Raw genomic sequence first — 20,482 nt, 5'->3', positions numbered from 1 at the left:
CTATAATCTGTTCAAATAGTTTCTCAGGTCCTTTCTTTTTCTCTCTTCTCCTTCTGGGATCCCTATAATGCGAATGTTGTTGTGTTTAATGTTGTCCCAGAGGTTTCTTAGGCTGTCTTCATTTCTTTTCATTCTTTTTTCTTTATTCTGTTCTGTAGCAGTGAATTCCACCATCTGTCTTCCAGGTCACTTATCCATTCTTCTGTCTCAGTTATTCTGCTATTGATTCCTTCTAGTGGATTTTTCATTTTAGTTATTATACTGTTCATCTCTGTTTGTTTGTTCTTTAATTCTTCTAGGTCATTGTTAAATATTTCTTGCATCTTCTCCATCTTTGCCTCCATTCTTTTTCTGAGGTCCTGGATCATCTTCACTATCATTATTCTGAATTTTTCTGGAAGGCTGCCTATCTCCACTTCATTTAGTTGTTTTTCTGGAGTTTTATCTTGTTCCTTCATCTGGTACATAGCCCTCTGCCTTTTCATCTTGTCTATCTTTCTGTGAATGTGGTTTTTGTTCCACAGCCTGCAGGATTGTAGTTCTTGCTTCTGCTGTCTGCCCTCTGCTGGTTGAGGCTATCTAAGAGGCGTGTGCAGGTTTCCTGATGGGAGAGACTGGTGGTGGGTAAAGCTGTGTGTTGCTCTGGTGGGCAGAGCTCAGTAAAACTTTAATCCACTTGTCTGCTGATGGGTAGGGTGGGTTCCCTCCCTGTTGGTTGTTTGACCTGATGCAAACCAACACTGGATCCTACCCGGCTCTTTGGTGGGGCTGATGGCGGACTCTGGCAGGGCTCACGCCAAGGAGTACTTCCCAGAACTTTTGTTGCCAGTGTCCATATCCTCACAGTGAGCCACACCCTCCCCCTGCCTCTGCAGGAGACCCTTCAACACTAGCAGGTAGCTCTGGTTCAGTCTCCTGTGGGGTCACTGCTCCTTCCCCTGGGTCCCAGTGCACACACTGCTTTGTGTGTGCCATCCAAGAATGGAGTCTCTGTTTCCCCCAGTCTTGTCGAAGTCCTGCAATCAAATCCCACTAGCCTTCAAAGTCTGATTCTCTAGAAATTCCTCCCCCTGTTGCCAGACCCCCAGGTTGGGAAGCCTGACAGGGGGCTCAGAACCTTCACTCCAGTGGGTGGACTTATGTGGTATAAGTGTTCTCCAGTTTGTGAGTCACCCACTCAGCAGTTATGGGATTTGATTTTATTGTGATTGTGCCCCTCCTGCCGTCTCATTGTGGCTTCTCCTTTGTCTTTGGATGTGCGGTATCTTTTTTGGTGAGTTCCAGTGTCTTCCTTTTCATGATTGTTCAGCAGTTAGTTATGATTCTGGTCCTCTCACAAGAGGAAGTGAGCGCATGTCCTTCTGCTCTGCCATCTTGAACCAGTCTGGTAGGTTGTCTTTTGATTTTGTTGATGATTTCCTTCACTGTGCAGAACCTTTTTAGTTTGTTTATTTTTGCTTTTTTTGCCTTTGCTTTTGGTGTCAAATCCATAAAATCATTGCCAAGACTGATGTGAAGAAATTTCCTGCCTGTTTTCTTCTAGGAGTTTTATGGTTTAAGGTCTTATGTTCAAGTGTTTAATCCATTTGAGTTGATTTTTCTGTATGGTGTAAGGTAGTGGTCCAGGTTTATTCTTTTGCCTGTGGCTGTCCAGTTTTCCTGACACTATTTATTAAAGAGACTGTATATTCTTGTCTCCTTTGTCATGAATTATTGACCACATAAGTGTGGTTTTATTTTTGGGCTTTTAATTCTGTTCTATTGATCTGCATGTCTGTTTTTATGCCAGTATCATACTATTTTGATCACTATAGCTTTGTCATATGGTTTGAAGTCAGGAAGTGTGATGCCTCCAGCTTTGTTCTTTCTCAAGATTTCTTTGACTGTTCGGGGTCTTTTGTGGTTCCATACATATTTGGGGATTGATTTTTCTATTTTTGTGAAAAATATTGTTGGAATTTTGATAGGGATTGCATTGAATCTATAGATTCCTTTGGGTGGTATAGACATTTTAATAATATTAATTCTTCCAATTCATGAGTACAGAATATCTTTCCATTTATTTATGTCATCTTCAATTTCTTTCTTCGGTGTCTTACAGTTTTCAGTGTACAGGTCTTTCACCGCCTTGGTTAAATTTATTCCTAGGTATTTTATTCTCTTTGATGTTCTTTAATCTCTTATAATCTAGAACAGCGCCACTGCTTTTTTCCCCCCATATTTCGATGTTTTGAAGGCACCAGGCTGGTTGTTTTACGGAACTGTCCCACATTCTGGATTTATCTGATTGTTTCCTCATGGTGGTATTTAACTTGTTCATCTGTTATCTGAATGTCCTGTAAAGTAGAAGTTAGGTCACACAGCTTGATGAAGTTCAGATTACACATTTTTGGCAAGTATACTTGAGAGGTGATGCTGGGTACCTCATACAGCATCACAAGGCACACATTGTCGGGTATCTCATGATTAGTGATGCTAAGTCTGACCATGGCTTTAAGGCCTTGGCTACCAGATCTCTCCATTGTAAGTTGCATCCTCCCCTTTGCAATGATCAGTTTCTTTGTAGGGTGATTCTTTGGGAGTGTGCAGATGACACATTTTCCTGTCATCCTTTTCACCTACTTGTTTTGATATCTAGTTTTGATTCTTACCTATTGTATTAGAGTTGCAAAATGGTAAATTGCTAATTCTATCATTCCTTCTACGTTTATTAGCTGAGATTTTTCCATAAAGTTGAGCTTTGCCTCATCAACTGGGCTTTCCTTGAGCTCTGATATCTGTATTTTTTTAAATTGAAGTATAGTTGATTTACAATGTTGTGTTAACTTCTGGTATACAGCAAAGTGATTCAGTTATACATATACATACATTCTTTTTCATATTCTTTACCTTTATGGTTTATTCCAGGATATTGAATGTAGTTCCCTGTGCTATACAGTAGGACCTTGATATCTGTATTTTTAAGAAGCTCCAAGTGACTGTTTAGATAGATTCTAATCAGGATCCTTTGATGACGCAGAAAACACCTCAAACTAGCTCCAGATTTAAAGGAGGGTTCCTAGGAACTTTCCTGGCAGTCCAGCGGTTAAGACTCCGTGCTTCCATGGCAAGGAGCATAGGTTCGCTCCCTGGTCGGGGAACTAAGATCCTGCATGCCGTGTGGTGTGGCCAAAAAATTAATAATAATAATAAATAATAAATAAAAGGAGATTCCTGGCAAGACACAGGGTCTCTCCTGTGTCCAGCTGCAGGAAGTACAGCTTGGCTTAATGGGAATTGAAAGTGGTACAGGAGCTCCTTTCTTGGACTGTTTTCTCTACCTCCATCTGCATATTTGCTACTTCATGCTCTCCACAGAATGCCTTCTTTGAGTCTCTGCTTCCCCATGTCTTGGGTTCAGACAAGGATTTAGGCAGGCTCCAGGCCTCTTACCTATCTGGGTGTCATAACTCATATGCTCTCAGCAGAGAATCTCGCTCATCTCAGAAAGCTGTCCATCCGCAGCGGCCTGTGGAGGAGAACACACATTCCAGCAGCGGCTGGGCAGTTTCGGAGAGCAAGGGGTTGGAGGGGTGCAGGTGGGAGCATGGCTAAGCCTTCCCCACTCCTCTGGGTTACTCATCTTAGGGGCTTTGTGACCCTCTGGGTACTGATTCAGGCCTCCAGGCCCGGACCCCTTAAGAGACATAGATGGGCTTTGCATTTGTCAGCCCAGAAGTGTCTCCTGACCAGGTGCCCCAGAAGTTAATTCCATCTACCTGTGCTCCGAGTCCTTCCAGGCCTAGGATTCCAGCAGCACTGTCTGAGCAGGCCTTGTCCCCTCTTCTTCCCCACAGCCTGCCGTGGAGGTGCCCCAGTATGTGGGTATCCGGCTTCTAGTAGAGGGCTCCACCATCAAGAAACCCCTGGCGATGTGTCACCGGCAGATAGAAGTCCGCCGAGCCCTCCCTCACCTGCTGACCCACCGAGGCTCTGGGGAAGGCAAGGACTCAAGAACCCTTACCCACAGGTCAGCTTCTAGGAAAGTTGCTGGGGCCAGGAGCCTGGTGCACACTGAGAAGCCAGACTCCACTGCCACCACCTCGGCCCCTGGAAAGGGGAAGAAAGGCAAGGCGAAAAGTGACACAGCCCTGGTCCACCCCAGTCTCCAGAATTGGGACCCCCCCAGCACGAGGATGGGCTGCATTTTCACCATGACCTTTGCTAGTGGGGACGGGCATCCCCACCCCTTGAATAGATTGCCATTGAGTCTGAAGAACCCCCAGGCCCTGGGTAAGACCATTCCCCCACAGCACCCCAGGGTCTCAAGGCAATATCTTCCTGCTCTCCAAGCCCCTCCTAACCACCTGGATTTGTCCCCACCCAAGAGCCACCGGTAGTAAGTAAAAGCCACCACTTACAAAGCGTTTTTAAAAAACACAACCAAATGAGTATCGTCCCCTCCAAAGCAGTCACTCGGCCAGGCAGTTGTGCTCATTTCGAAGATGCCAGGACTCAGTCCCAGGTTGACCTCTCTCCAGAGCCCAAGCTTTTCCTGCTGCAGTATTCTGTCTTTGCCTCCGTGCAAAGTCACCTTGTGGAAAGGAACTAATATGTGTACAGCACTTAACAGTTTACACTGTGTTGATACCTGACCAGCTCCTTTAGTCCTCACAGCCTGGCGAGGTAGGTGCTATTATCCCCATTTTCCAGCTGAGGTATCAGGAAGTTGAAGGAAGTTGCCCAAGGTTGCACAGCTCAGAAGGGGCAGAGCTGGGAGGCAGACCCAGGTCTGTTGGACTCCAAGCGCTGTGTTCTTCCCACGGCCTCTGGAGAAGGAACCGGGAGGGCTCCATCTGCCCTCACACACCCCAGCCGTCAGCTCCCCCCTGCTTCCCAGCCCTCCTTGCACACCTGGAGGCACAGCTGGTCAGCCTGGGGCTCCCCAGGCCCTCACAGCCCATCACCACTTCCCCACCCTCCACAGCACGGCCCGGCCGTCTTCTCCCCGTGTGCTCCGACCCCACGGGCGGGGCCTCAGACGGCAGCACAGCAGGCTGGCGGGCTCTGAGGCCCTGTCGACCCCAGGCAAGGCCTTGATGACTCTACCTACTGCCAAGGTTTTGATTTCCCTCCCACCTAACCCTGAGCTCAAGCTGGCACCCAGCGCCTTGAAACCAAGAAAGGTGGGCCTCGAACGGTGACCCATACCCTGGTGGGCAATGCTGAGAACTGGGGTTAGGGCTGGAAGGGCGCAGGTAGAGGGTAGCTCCCAGGATGGCCTGAGCCCCAGGGGAAGGCCTTGTACCCCTCAGAACCCCCTTCCTGAACAGAGTCCTGACCATCTCTCCCCTTCTCTCCTCCTTTCACACCGAGGCTTTTGCTCCCCAGCGCTTTCATGGTCCCCCACTTGGAAGTAACTTGTGGTCTCAACCCTTTGAAGTCGGAAATCTTCCTAGCACCCACGGGAAGATGAAGGCCAAAGGCAAGTTCAAGGCCAGACTCTGCGACAAACCCAAGGCTGAGACATGCCTCATGACAACACTGAGCCTTCCGGGACCCCTGCCCCTTATCAGTGCACACCAGGGTCTGGGGGGCATGAGGGACGTGTGGCTACAGAAGTCCTTGCTTCAGTCGTCACCGCCCTTATCCTGGACGCAGTGCCAAGTAAAAAAGCAAATGAAGTATTTGAGGCTTGGCTCCTTTTCTGTTAGAGGCTGAAGGGAGAGAAGGGTGCGTCTCTGTACCCCAAGGTCCAGAACAAGAGCTAGAGGCCATCAGCAACTCCTCCACAAAGCAAGGCCCAGAATTCCCACCCAGTGACAGACATGAGGCATCCTGTCCAGGGACTCCCCTGGCATCTCTGATCTCGGGGTGGGAGGATAAGTGTCATGTTACAGATGAGGAAACGGAGTCTGAACGAGGAGACGTGGTTTGCCCAAGACCATGTGGCAGTGAACAGAAGCCTGGGACACATTACCACGACTGCTGAGCCCTGCGGGTCTCCCCGGTCCCCAAGCCCAGAGGAGGAGCTGGGCTGGCAGCAGAATGACATCTAATGGGCACAAGATTGACAGCAGGAGACACAGCAGAAGAGTGGACCCAGCCCTTCTCCAGATGAAGTGGGTCTCTCCCTTCCTCTGCAAGGGGCCAAGGTCACCTAAAAAGGAAATATTCAATAAGCCACACGCATCTGACAAAGTCTGGTATTTCTTAATTGTAATGGGTTGAACATTGGTATGTCTTCCTGGAACCTGTGAATATGACTTTATTTGGAAAAAAGGGTCTTTGTAGATGTAAGTTCGTTAAAGATTTTGAGATGAGATCATCCTGGATTATCCAGATGGGGCCTAAATCCAAATGACAAGTGTCCTTACAAGAGACAAGAGAAGACAAACGAGGAGAAGGCCATGTGGAGACAGAGGCAGAGACTGGTGTGATGCAGCCACAAGCCAGGAAGAGGCAAGGAAGGATTCTCACCTAGAACCTTCAGGGAGAGCACAGCCCTGCTGACACCTTGATTTTGGACTTATGACCTCCAGAACTGGGAGAGAATCCATTTCTGTTGTTTTAGGCCACTCAGGTTGTGGTAATTTGTTGCAGCCGCAGCCCTAGGAAACTAACACACTAGTCAAATGAAGATACGTATATTCGGTATATTTATGAATCCATTCGTGTGCAGCCGAACCAGGAGATGCGTACAGCAGGCTCACAGCAGCACTGTGGTAACAGCTGACGACCTAAGTGTCCCTTAACAGTCAGATGGATAGACTGCAAGCTCTGACATTCCAACTCCGCGCCGCACAACGGATGCATTTCACAGGGTAGAGCAAGAACAAGTCACAAAAGGATATATGCAGCACAATTCCATTCCAACAGAAACTTCAGAAACGGGGCAAAATGAAATACATTGTTTAGGGATGCACGTATATGTGGTAAAACTCTAAAAAACAAACAAAGAATTCTCCCCAAGTCTGGGCAGTGGTTTCCAACCTTGACTGAACAACAGTACCCATTCCAGAGCTTTTAAAAATGATCTGATGCCACGTCTCCGTCCCAGACTGGTGAAACCAGCATCTTTGGGGTGCAGTCATGGGAGGCATGGGTGTTTTTTTTTAAGCTTTCTGAGTGGGCAGGGTCGGGGGTTCTCATGTGGGGCCAGGGTTGAGAGCTGCTGTTGTCTAGGATAGGAGAAGGGATGCTTCTATTTTGTGCCTAGTGGTGGTTATGTGGCTGTCATCTTAGAGTTACTCTTTAAATCACAGAGATGTTTTATGCACTCTGTATGTTTCATATATTTCACGATTTTTTCAAGTGAAAGATCTAACCTCTTAAATGAGTAGTCAAATACATAGAGACAGACGACAGAACGGTGGCAACTGGGGCAGGGAGGGGTCGGGGAGGGGGAGTTGTTTAATGGGGCCAGAGTTTCAGTTTGGGAAGATGAGAAAGGTCTGGAAATGGATGGTGGGTGATGGCTGCACGACAGTGTGAATGTACTTAATGCCACTGAACTGTAAACGTAAAAATGGTTAAGATGGTAAATTTTATTAGGTGTATTTTGCCACAATTTTTTTAAAAAACCTAACATTTTCCTCTCAGCTAGAAATGGGCCAGAAACAGCCAAATATAAAGACCACATACTGAACTCAGCAGAAACCACGGTCCATGATACACATTTTCTTTCTCAGCAAATCCTGAAAATGATACTATGAGGGTAGGTACTTTTATTATCTTAGGTCCAGAGAGATGAGGTCATTTGCCCAACACCACACAGCAAGTGGCCTTAGGATGTGACCTTAAGTTTGTCCAACTACAGAGGATCTTACACTGTGGCCTTCTGCGTGTCGAGCACTGACCTCACTCTCCTCGGGCCTGACTGCAGCCCATCCTCCCTCCAACCCCCACTGCTTTCCAGCGGGAACAGAAGGCCCAGAAGGACTATTGGTAGTGGAGCCCCAGGCAATGCAGGGTCCTGGAGAAATAAGAGGGCAAGGGTGCCAGAAGCTTGATGGGTGGGTCCCTGGGCCTGGCACCTGGGAGGTAGAGACAATGCAGGTGGAGGTGCAGGGGCAGCTGCGCAGCCTGGGAGGAGGTCAGGTGGAGGCGGCTGAGGAGGGCTTCATCCAGGACCTGGGGTGGGAGAGACATGTCAGCATTCAGCCAGGTGAGCTCTAAGCAAGATGGGAGTGAGGCAAGTACTTCCTCCTCCCTCTGCGTCCGTGTTCTGCATGCCTCTCTACACGTACGCACGTACACACTCAAACACACACACTACGGCAGAGACCAGCTGGGGGGTCACCGAATCAGTTTCCTGGGCATTCAGGGAAACTACATTCCCCAGCCCCTCCTGCAGGTTGGTGAGGCCGTGTGATTGAGCCCCACTGAACGCCACAGGAGTGTGAGCATGTATCCCGCTTCCAGATCTGGCCGGAGAAAACCTCCCCCATGAACCTGCCCTGTCTCCTCCTCCGCTGGCTGGATAGCAACAGCCTGGGTCCCCGAGTGACCCATGCTTGGAGCAAGCCCGTCTCTACCCTACCGCCATTAATTGGACTTAACACAGAAGGAAGTTATTGTGTCAAGGCTCTGGTACTTAAGGTTCTTCTGTTAGAGCAGACAGAGTTACCCAAACAGACACACAACCTCTTTTACCCCTTATACCAAAAAGGATGGCAGACTTAGAAGGGCCCTTAGAAATCAGCCAGTTCGACTTCCTTATTGAACAGATGGGCAGAAAGAGAGCCAAGAGAGGGGGTTTCACTTGCTCAGGGCCACAGAGCAAGACAGGGCTACCGGGAGCTACGGAAGCCCAAGCTGCATAGCTAATGTCCGGAGATGCTCTCCACCCCCACCCCCAGCCCACCCCAAAAGGCAGCTGGCAGGTGGTCTTGGGTACCTGTCTTTGGGGCCTGGTGCTCTCAGCAGGCAGCAGAAAGCGCTGGCCCAGAACAGTGGCCACACGGGCAGAGTACGTGTGGTCCCCGAGCAGAGGGCAGAGCTGTAGTGCCATGTGTGCCTGTAGCTGGCTGGGAAACGCTAGAAGACAAGAGAGACAGGCCAGATGGCAGGCAGTGGCTCTGTCCACCCGGTATTGCCCCTCCCCTTGCCTCTGGGGAGAGGCCACCCCCATTCTCAGATGGTGTGGTTTCAGAGAGGTGAATGCTACCACCCCTGCCAGTGGAGGGGGGCGCATGACCAGGTCGGGACAGTCAGAGCTGTCAATCCACCGGCCCTGCGGGATTTGTCCATGAAGAGGGGCCACCCTGAATTTACTGTGAAGCTACTGGGAATGAAGAACGCTCTTTCCCGATGGGGTGTGAGCCTGGGGCTGCTGGAGCGCCTGCCATCTCTGCCCCCACGGGGAGAGGCTGTGGGAGGAAGAAGCCAGCAGGCAGGAGGCGAAAAGAAAGTGAGAAACAGCTTCCTGATGATGTCCTCCGAGCCTCCGGATGCAGCCAGGCCTGAACTTTGAGTTACCTGAGCCAATAACTTCCCCTTTTAGATTACACCAACTTGAACTGGTTTTGGGGAAACTTAAACGGTACAAAATTGTTCACATAAGTGAACTTATTATCCTCCTGACAACCCTATAAGGTGGGTTCTATCATCATTCCCACCTTCCAGACAGGAAAACCGAAGCTCAAAAAGAAGTGACTGGCCCACCGTAAGCTGGGATTCAAACCCGGGAGCTGTCCTCTGCTTTCACATCTGGCAATATGCTGGACTGGGTAATCTAAAAATCCACCTCTTATAAACCACTTAGAAACACTGGAAAACTTTTAACGATCATCCTTCTAAATGCACAGCTGGGCAGCGAGGAAAGTAAGTTCCCCCAGACGAAGATACAAAAGGAAAACATCCAGAGCACAGGGAAGCCAACATTTCACCTCTTCTAGGGTACTGCCAATCTTGGGATGCAGGGGGCTTGGGTTTAAGTAGCTACAAGGGGCCAGGGGTGAGGTCTTGGTGCCCAAATGAAATCAGAGAGGCTACATCTTCATTGACAGGAATGGACCAGGAGAAAAAGCCAGCCACCAAGGAAGGGAGATGAGAACCTTAGGTGTGGATGAGGGGAAGAAAAAAGAATTCACAACCGTGAGCTGCTCTCACACAGGTTTGCGGCTCTAATACCACTTGCATGAACTGTGAACTTCCAACTGAGACATTAATATTTAGGTCCTGAAGCAGTGACATGGGACACTCAGCAGAAGCAAAGGCAGAACCTCTCCTGAAGTCACCACCTCCAATGAGGCAATAAAGGATTTCCACTGATAGAGGCCCAGCTTAACATGAATTCACAATCCCGAATCACAGAACAAGAAGGAAACAATCCACCAAGGGGAGAGAGTCTGCAGGAAACACAACAGGGTTAGACCCTCAGAATCTCAGACAATGGAAGTATAGAAACACAACATAAATATGTTTTAAACGACTAAAGACAAAAAGGAACAAGTAATATGAGAAAAAAACAGATACCTTATTTTTTAGAAGGCCATTTGTATTTGTAAAAGAACCAACTAAAAAAAAAAAAAAAAAGAACCAACTAGAACTTCTAGAAGTGAAAAATACAATCAATGGGTAGGTTAAACTGGCAGGTTAGATCCAGCGGAAGAGAAAATTACTCAACTGGAAGGTAGATCTAAAGATTACCCAGAAAGCAGCAGAGATAAAGACATGAAAAATGGGAAAGGAAAGTTGAGACATAGCGGTAGAATGAGAAAGTCAGATGTCTATCAGGCATTCAAAAGGAAGGATGCAAAAGGCACATTTGAAAAGGGAACTTTCCAGGATGGATGAAATGGATTAATCTTCAGACTCAGGAAACACAGTGGATCCCAAGCAAGATAAATAAAACTAAACCCACACATTGGATTCACCATAGTGAAACGACAGAACATCAAAGGTAAAGAGAAGACCTGGAGATCAATAACTAAGAGAAAAAACAGGTGAGCTGCAGAGGGGTGACCATCAGACTGATAGAAGCACTGCCCCTCCAGGTGGAGCTGGTCACATACAGCCTTGCAGTCCATCCAGTGCTCCCCAGGCTGCCACTAAAACTACCACCCTCCTTCCACCTCCTGCCTCCTCCGGCCAAATACCGTTTGTCAGGTCTGGCTGGGGCTCCAGACCCACCTGTCACTGGCTGCAGCTGGACCAGGGCACAGCCAGAGCCCATGGCCACCACACGGAAGTAGCTGAGGGTCCTCTTGACACCTTCCAAGATGTCCTTTCGGGATGGGGACTTCACTGGAACTACCTGTGGTGGCAGCCCCCCAAGAATGAACAAGCTTCACACATACCTGGGAACCACCCGCAGACTCTCCTTGCTCCCAACAGACTCAGGACAGGGCCGCGGTACAGGCAGTCGTCACTCGCCTGTGTTAGGGGTGTGGAGGGCCAGTCACCCATGTCTGTACCCTGTAGGGGTAATATGTCTGGAAGGACCCCTCCTCTTCCCCACCTAGACCCTCTGACTCACAAGATTGACCCCATCAATGTGTTCCAGTTTCAGAGCTGCTTGGATCTTCCCCTCAGAAGTAGCTGGGATCCCATCAGTGACAGCACTGAGAAAGAGGCAAGAGGAAGTCACGCAGTGGCTTGCTGGGACCTCCCCGTTGCCCTGGGAGCCTCCCTCTCACCAGTAGGTGACTGTGGGTCTCCTGGCTCTCTGTGCATGAGTGAAGAACTTCTGGAGGCGGCTTGCTGTCTGGGGACAACTGGAGAGGAGTACAAGCCCAGAGGTTTCCCTGGAGGAAGGAGACAAATCACAAAAGTTAAAATCCCCTGGGCTCACCCAAACAAAAAGGAGACCCCAGACTTTCCTGGCATTCCAGTGGTTAAGACTGTGCTTCCAATGCTGGGGGTGTGGGTTCAATACCTGGTTGGGGAACTAAGATCCTGTATGCCGCTTGGCACAGCCAAACAAAAAAAAGAGAGACCCCTAGAAAGGAACACCTGACCTGACCTGCTTAAGACCAAGCAGTAACATCAGGACTATAACCCAGACCTCCTCCTGAGAAACAAGTAAGTCTTCCCCGTGTTTGGTAATAAGAGAACATAGCTTAAATGTGTTCCTTATTTTGCTGTGGCTCCCAGGGAGCTCAGAGCCAAACATCATAACAATTACCACCAACTGTTGTGTGTCTACCATGTGCTAGGCACTGTACTAGGAATTTTTTATATGTTAGCTATTAAATAATTAAATTCCCCACAAGCCCATGAGTTTGTGGAACTGCAGAAACATTTCATCTCAAGCACTGTCTCTAACAGATAGCAATTAGAGGAAAGAATATCACAGATCAGTTGACAATACCTGCCACGAATATGGAATTAGAGAAGTGACTGCACACTGAGCATAGATATTATTAGCTCTATTTTATGATTAAAGAAGCTGAGGCTCAGTGATAGCTAAGTTCACAGTTTATGCATAAGGATTTGAACCCACATCTATCCACTCCCTCCTCCTTTTCCTTGTATCCTACCTCTGTGATCCCAAACCAGCCCGTGGGAAATGTCTCAGTTTATTCCCAAGTAGTTATGCCCCCACCCCAGATGGATGCCTGTCCTTCTACCTTCCCCTCACCCCCACCACTTACTTCCCAGATGCTCGGACAACCTGGAGCTCCCGCTCCCCGAGCCCCAGGGACTGGCTCAGCTCCGGGAGCACTGAGAGCAACGTCAGCTCTCCCGGTTTCCCTGGGGGAAAAAAAAGGAAGAGTACAAGTTGCTCCCAGAGGCAACTTTATCCCACCTTTCCTTTCTCTTCACTATTTCGTCCCCTCAGAGACATCAAAACCCCTTTCATTGCATCTCTTTCCCTTGCACATACCTGTCACTGGCAGGCCCTGTGGCTTGTTCAATGTCACCAGAGGTCCTGAAACGTATAATACATAAACATCATCAACAGCAAATGCAGTTTACAAAGCACTTTCTCAATTCATATTGTCGTGTGGTCCCAGTACAACTCTCACACATGAGTTATCATCCTGAACTTTCTGAACCTTGCATATGCTAGGTTCAGGGCTTTTGCACTTGCCGTTTCCCCTCTCAGATTTTCACGTGGTTACTTCCTTCATATCATCGTGGCTCAAATGTCACCATCACAAAGAGGCCCGAGTCTCCAATCTAATGTCTGCTCCCTTCCTGCAGTTCCTCATCATCGCTGTTTTATTCATAGCACTGATCACTAGTAAGTACCTTTTTCATTTATTTTCTGGTTAATCAATTTCTCCCGCTGAAATGTTGGCTCCCTGAAGGCAGAAACCATATTTATTTTGTTCAGCACTATGTAGCCATGTCTAGAACAGTGCCTGGAACATAGCCTATGCTCAATAAATAGCTGAGAAAATTTAAAAATCACCAGAGACTGAGGTTCAGAGAAATTGTTATTTTCCTAAAGCCACACAGCAAGCTGATTACAGAGCCTAGATATGGCTCCAAAGCCTGTGTTTTACCCCTCAATAAACACTTTATTACAGCAATTTCCTTTACAGAGAGCCTACTAGTGCAAAGCTCTCTAGTTATCTACACTCTCCCACCCCACAGCCCTATCCCCATGATGCTGAGGCACAGAGAGATTATTTGTCTGGTCCCAACTCCTACGGCTAGTGGGAGGCTGAACCAGGATTTGATCCCACAGGCTTTAGCAGGGCACCCAGCCAGATGCTCAGAAGGCTCAGGTGAAGACTCCTCCCCTTCCGGGTCTCCCTGCAGCTGTCCCTCCCACCCCTCACCTTTCTGATCCACCACAGCTGCCCTCAACACATCAACCAGCTCCTCCCTACTGAGGTTCTCTGGCCGCAGCAGCCCCGAGAAAGGCTGGTCATCCAGGGGCCTCGACCGTTTGCTGGAGCCTCGACGTTGCTGCTGATGCCTGGAAAAGGTTAGGTAAGCAACAGGGGAATCATTGCCGCCCATTCTTATCTCCACACACCTCTTCCTAAATCCTGCGGCTTCCTACTAATGCTTCAGAAAGCCTGGGTTGAGCTTCCCGAAGTGTTAGGTTCGACTGGCCCCACTGTACAGAAGAGAGAACTGAGGCTCAGAGAGGTCTACTGACCAGTTTAGGGTCACACAGCAGAGCTGGATTAGAACCCATATCTGCCTAACTCCAGATCCCGCACACACCCTCCCGCGGCCCCAACCTCCCTCCTACACAAAGGAGGGCGGGGGTTGCTAATCACCGGGCCTCGGTGCCAAAGCTCGAGGCTGTGGGCGCTGCGCGGACCCACGGACCTCGCCGCCAGCCACCCCAAACCTGGCCCCAAACACGACAGCCGCCCATCTCCGGAGCGAGGACAGTGCGCATGTGTCCGGAAGGGCTTCCCCGGGGCTGCCCCACAGCGTGCTGATTGGTCAGATTGACTGTCAAGCGGAATGGCGAGGCTCAGAGCTGTGAGAAGGTGGAGCTTTGCCTTTGCCAGGGAACGAGGTGAAGAAATTCTCGTCTGTGCTTTTGGGGAAAGCGAGGCACGGAGCAGGGGAGGAGTTTACTGGGAGTCAGAGGACCTGTCTTAAGACACAGCCAGGTTTTCTAATCATCATTGCAATTCTTAGGAGGCTTCTGACTTCAAAAACAAAACCGCCATAGCGCACAATTTTGTAAGGCAAATTGGAAAAGAAAAGAAAAAAAAAAATCCACACTCGTTGGTACAGTGAACTTGCTTTGAAGAACACAGCCTGGTGCAAAATCCAAAGGGAAAAAAAGGCCAGAGGCAGAAAGACGTTCACTGCACCATTATAAAAGCAAAACCAAAACAAATCTCAAAACCGGAAACTGTCCTTTGATTAGATCTATAAGGGAAATAAATCTTATTCATCACCCATTAATCATTTTTAAAATAAATTTATTTATTTATTTTTGGCTGTGTTGGGTCTTCGTTTCTGTGCGTGGGCTTTCTCTAGTTGTGGCGAGTGAGGGCCACTCTTCATCGCGTTGCGCAGGCCTCTCACTGTCGCGGCCTCTCTCGTTGCGGATCACAGGCTCCAGATGCGCAAGCTTAGTAGTTGTGGCTCACGGGCCTAGCCGCTCTGCGGCATGTGGGATCTTCCCGCACCGGGGCACGAACCCATATCCCCTGCACTGGCAGGCGGGTTCTTAACCACTGCGCCACCAGGGAAGCCCATTCATCATATTTTGAATGCTAACACTACGCAAGGCCTTGGCATCTGTGAACTGCAAACAGATTAACAAGACTCGGCCCCAACCACAAGAAGTTCACCTTTAAGATCACAACCCACCTTGGTGAAAAGCCGTGGAGATGCTGAGAGAGAGAAGAGTGAGGAGCCCAGGAAAAGCTGTGGAGATGCTGAGAGAGAGAAGAGTGAGGAGCCCAGGAGCCCGCTGAAATCTGAGAAAGCTCCCCAGCAGGGGTTGTGATTGACAGACTGTGAAGAATTCAGAAATTCACCAGGAGGGAAAGGTGTGGGTCGGAGGAGAGGGAGAGGGCAACAGGAAAAAGAAGACGGTAAGTGCAAAAAAAAAGCAAAATGGGCTCTATCCTCTAATTACAACTATGGAAAAGTTACATGCAACCTGTGTATTATTTTGTTTACTAAGAGCACTATAACTTTCAATTCATGGTTTGCATTAGTGAAAGACTGCAGATGAACCAACATCTGTCAACAGAGGAATGGCTAAATTAATTGTAGCACATACACATGCAGCCATTAACTGAAGAATGTGTAGGGGTCTACATATGGTAATGTGAATCAATCTCCAGGATATAGTAAATCAAAAAACAACAAAGTGCAGAACACTGTGACTAGAATATGCATATACGTGCATGCGTGTGATTTATATATATTTATTATATTTATATATTTCTGCATTTCTGAAAGGACATACACAAATGAGATGTTGGTTGCTTCCAGAAAAGGAATCAGAAGTGAGAACGTGAATAATTATTTTTACCCTTTAGAACTGCTTAAATTTTTAACCTCATTGATATATCTCTTCTTCAGACACACATGGAGCCCTAGTTTAAAAATATAAGCCACTGGGCTTCCCTGGTGGCACAGTGGTTGAGAGTCCGCCTGCCATTGCAGGGGACATGGGTTCGAGCCATGGTCCGGGAAGATCCCACATGCCACGGAGCAACTAAGTTGGTGTGCCACAACTACTGAACCTGTGCTCTAAAGCCCGTGAGCCACAACTACTGAGCCCATGTGCCACAGCTGCTGAGGCCCACGTGCCTAGAGCCATGCTCCACAACAAGAGAAGCCACTGCAATGAGAAGCCCATGTAGCTCCACGAAGAGTAGTCCCCATTCTCCACAACTAGAGAAAAGCCCAGGCACTGCAACAAAGACCCAACGCAGCCAAAAATAAAAATAAACAAATAAATAAATTTAAAACAAACAAAATAAAATAAAATAGAGAAAAAATGTTTAAAATAAAAATATAAGGCAGACCAAAAAAAAAGGGACTTCCCTGGTGGTCCAGTAGCTAAGACTCGTGCTTCCACTGCAGGGGGTGTGGGTTCGATCCCTGGTTGGGGAACTAAGATCCCGCATGCTGCATGGCGCGGCCAAAAAAAAAAACTAAGCCAGATATAAAGGACTATGATTCATAAAAAATTTTTTAAATAATGAAAATAAGTAGAAATAAAATTTTTAAAAGACTGTGATTTTAGTTACATGACATTTTAGGAAAGTCAGTGGTTGACAAGGGCTGGAGTGGTTGAGGGAATGAGAATCGACTAGAAAGGGGAAGAAGGGAAATTTTTGGTGTACTGGAACTAGTGGTTACTGTATAAATTTGCCAAACCTTATTGAACTATATACCTGAAAAGGGTAGATTTTATTGTATGTAAATTATACCTCAGTAAACTTAATTGTTTTAATTAAAAGATTTAAATAGTCGATTTAAAAAGATATATATATTTATTTATTTGGTCATGCTGGGTCTTAGTTGCAGCACGCAGGATCTTTTAGTTGCAGCATGTGGGATCTAGTTCCCTGACCAGGGATCTAACCCGTGCCCCCTGCATTGGGAGCACGGAGTCTTAATCTCTGGACCAACCAGGGGAGTCCCAAAAGTCAATTTTTAAATGTGCACAAATTCAGACAGGACTGGCAAGAAATTTAGCAAGAATGCAAGTAATTTTATCTTCTTTTGGGCTCGGACATTACTGTGTTATGTCCTAAGGCCCGGCGGTACTTTGTTTTTTTTTTTAGAAGGGCGCAAGGGCCGCAAGCGACCGGGGACCTCCCGGACCACACCCCCGCGCCGAGGGTGTTGGAGGACCCGGATGCCGACGCGTCCGGCAGCGCGCGCGCGCCGCCGACGCCCCTCCGGCCGCGCACGGCCCCCCGGGAAAGGGGCCGCCGACGGGGTTGGCCCTGCGACGACCCCCCCCGCGGTCCTCTCGCGGCCCGCAACCCGCCCCCCCTTTTCCCCGTCCCAGCCGGTGGGCGAGGCTCACGGCGGGGTGGGGAGGAGGCGCGGCGCGCCGACCGGCGGTACTTTGGAACCCGTCTTCTGATAGGTGCGTTCATAATTTGCAGCTTGAGCAAAGATGGAAAGGCGGAGGCCTAGGGGCAGGGCACAGCCTACCTTACCGACAGCAGACTTCCCCTACACTGGCCACGCTTGGCCCCAGGAAGGGCCATTCCCTCACTTGGACTGGCCCCTGGCCCTGCCAAGGCTTGAGCTCCCTTGCTCTTTGGAATTTTCCCTCCACACGCCCCAGCCTCAGCAAAGCCTGCCCTCTCCTGTTCACTGCCCACAGCTGGTGCTACTCCATTAATCTCCAAGCTTCCAGAAGAAAAGGAAGAAAGCTAATTATCCCTAGGCTGGGAGGGCTCAGTGCCAAGAGACAGTGATCAGCCAGTCAAGACTCACGTGTGAAACTCAGAATATCAGGAGGAAGGCAAGTTGGGGCAAATTCCAAGTTTCAGCCACCCCAGCCCGTCTCAGTTTATGACTAACTTCACAAGAAGTGCAGGTAGGCCACAGCCTCAGCAAGAGTTGAATGGGAATAGCTTCTGTGCTGATGTAAGCATCATGCCTTCATACCAGAAGGCCTACCCCATGGACCCAGGACCACACTGAGCCAGGCCTCCAACCATAGCTGCAAGAGCAGGAAAGCCCAGAATGGAAATGTTCTTTGCTAGTTCTGGCAGCTTCTTCCACACATGGCTGCAGGGTATGGGTGAGCTGCCAGAAATAACCCTCCAGACTTTAACTTTGGTAACATAGGCCTTTGTCTTAGTATTTAATAAACCCAAGTAGCTGTTATAGTTAGTCAGAAATGACACATATTTGAATCTGAGAGGCACAGGCCAAAGCAGTCTCCTACACACCTAGCCTTTCATGCTTGTCTTGTTTGAGTTGCTTGATATTGAAAAATGCCAGCTCACACTGATAAACTAATACTTTGTGGCTACCTAATGACTCATTTTGAAATCCTAAGATTAAGGGTTCTGAACACGAAAGGAGGGCTGTCTAGCAAGCTAGAGAAGGCTTCAGAGGAGAGTTGTATTACAGCTTGACTAGTACTTTCCCACCTACACACTTAAAAGGTTGTACTAAAATGTGATGTTGAGAAACTGGAAGAGTGCCTTAATTCCATAATCCCTATTAAAGTCCTTCTTTTTTTTTTTTTTTTTAAATTGAGGTATAGTTGATTTACAGTGCTGTGTTAGTTTCTGGTGTAGAGCAAAGTGATTCAGTTATACATATATATATTCTTTTTCAGATTCTTTTCCATTGTAGGTTATTATAAGATATTGAATATAGTTCCCTGTGCTATACAGTAGGACCTTGTTTACCTATTTTATATATAGTAGTGTGTATCTGTTATTCCCAAGCTCCTAATTTGTCCCCCTCTCCCCCTTCCCATTTGGTAACCATAAGTTTGTTTTCTATGTCTGTGGGTCTGTTTCTGTTTTCTAAATAAGCTCATTTATATCATGTTTTTAGATTCCACATAGAAGTGATATCATATGATATTTGTCTTTCTCTGGCTTACTTCACTTTTTATGATCATCTCTAGGTCCATCCATGTTGCTGCAAATGGCATTATTTCATTCTTTTTTATGGCTGAGTACTAGTCCATTGTATATATATGTACCACATCTTCTTCACCCATTCATCTGTTGATGGACACTTAAGTTGCTTCCATATCTTGGCTATTTATTGTAAGTAGTGCTGCTATGAGCATTGGGGGGCATGTCTCTTTTTGAATTAGAGTTTTTGTCTTTTCCAGATATATGGCCAGAAGTGGGATTGCTGGATTATATAGCAGCTTTACTTTTAGTTTTTTAGGAACCTCCATACTGTTCTCCATAGTGGCTGCACAATTTCCATTCTCACCAACAGTGTAGGAGGGTTCCTTTTTCTCCACACCCTCTCTAGCATTTATTATCCGTAGACTTTTTGATGATGGCCATTCTGACTGGTGTGACATGATACCTCATTGTAGTTTTGATTTGCACTTCTCTAATAATTAGCAGTGTTGAGCATCTTTTCATGTGCCTACTGGCCATCTATATGTATTCTTTGGAGAGATGTCTGTTTAGGTCTTCTGCCCATTTTTTGATTGGGTTGTTTGCTTTTTTTGATATTGAGCTATATAAGCTGTTTTTATATTTTGGAAATTAAGCCCTTGTCAGTTGCATCTTTTGCAAATAATTTCTCCCACTCTGGAGGTTGTCTTTTCGGTATTTTTTTGGTTTCCTTTGCTGTGCAAAAGCTTTTGAGTTTATTTAGGTGGCATTTGTTTATTTTTGCTTTTATTTCCATTATCCTAGGAGTCAGATCCAAAATAAATATTGCTGCGATTTATGTCAAAGAATGTTCTGCCTCTGTTCTCCTCTAGGAGTTTTATAGTATCCAGTCTTACATTTAGGTCTTTAAATCATTTTGAGTTTACTTTTGTATATGGTAGTAGAGAATGTTCTAATTTCATTCTTTTACATGGAGCTGTCCAGTTTTCCCAGCACCACTTATTGAAGAGACTCTCTTTTCTCCATTGTATATTCTTACCCCCTTTGTCAAAGATTAATTGACTGTAGGTATGGGTTTATTTCTGGGCTCTCTATTTCCTTCCATTGATCCGTATGTCTATTTTGGTGCCAATACCATGCTGTTTTGATTACTGTAGCTTTGTAGTATTGTCTGAAGTCTGGGAGGGTTATGCCTCCAGCTTTGTTCTTTTTCCTCAGGATTGCTTTGGCAATTCTGGGTCTTTTGTGTTCCCAAAGTCCTTCTGGTAGGCAAACTTATTTTGGAAATTGTCATTTACCATATTGATTACATGATCTGCTCAAGCCTCAGATTAAGCAGACATTAGTTTCAGAATTAACTGTAATTTTTGTTGTTGTTGTTTTTTGGTAGAAAAAGTGCTGTTTCCTATAACCCCCATTATGGAGAATGGTTTGACAACAGAGTTCTCTCTTCCCTAAGACCTTACCAACTTTCCAGATAGAACCCCACCCTCACCTCGCAAAGAACAGAAGCAAAGAATATGTATCAGCATAAATAATTTATTGTGAAC

The 20,482-nt window shown here is 47.3% G+C and overlaps 2 protein-coding genes across 5 annotated transcripts in view; one reads left to right on the top strand and one right to left on the bottom strand.

Moving 5' to 3' along the window:
* Positions 1-7,358, top strand: part of TTLL3 (tubulin tyrosine ligase like 3) — a 30,476-nt gene extending 23,118 nt beyond the window's left edge. For 2 of the 3 annotated variants that reach the window (XM_067043471.1, XM_067043472.1), the window contains 3 exons: positions 3,837-4,009; positions 4,967-5,165; positions 5,371-7,358. In XM_067043471.1, the coding sequence (XP_066899572.1) occupies positions 3,837-4,009; positions 4,967-5,165; positions 5,371-5,700 (702 nt within the window). In that variant the 3' untranslated portion in view covers positions 5,701-7,358. Of the gene's footprint in view, positions 1-3,836; positions 4,273-4,938 lie in introns of all 3 variants that reach the window. The other variant, XM_059077649.2, reaches the window with a different exon arrangement.
* On the bottom strand, positions 6,616-14,378 carry RPUSD3 (RNA pseudouridine synthase D3). 2 transcript variants are annotated; one of them, XM_059077699.2, is made up of 9 exons: positions 14,166-14,378; positions 13,716-13,855; positions 12,812-12,856; positions 12,579-12,678; positions 11,622-11,729; positions 11,462-11,546; positions 11,116-11,239; positions 8,879-9,018; positions 6,616-8,112 (listed from the first exon to the last, which is right to left on the bottom strand). In XM_059077699.2, the coding sequence occupies exons 1-9, from the start codon at positions 14,288-14,290 to the stop codon at positions 7,921-7,923; spliced, it is 1,059 nt and encodes a 352-aa protein (XP_058933682.1). In that variant the 5' UTR covers positions 14,291-14,378; the 3' UTR covers positions 6,616-7,920. The 2 variants fall into 2 exon arrangements, with proteins under 2 accessions (XP_058933682.1, XP_066899597.1); XM_067043496.1 differs by lacking the exon at positions 8,879-9,018 and having other exon boundaries at positions 14,166-14,315.
* Positions 14,379-20,482: the final 6,104 nt, after the last annotated feature.

The sequence above is a fragment of the Kogia breviceps genome, chromosome 10 (assembly GCF_026419965.1).
Source record: "Kogia breviceps isolate mKogBre1 chromosome 10, mKogBre1 haplotype 1, whole genome shotgun sequence".
Lineage (NCBI taxonomy): Eukaryota > Metazoa > Chordata > Mammalia > Artiodactyla > Physeteridae > Kogia > Kogia breviceps.
Note: the sequence above shows the minus strand (reverse complement) of the source record. Positions and strands in the feature narration are given on the sequence as shown.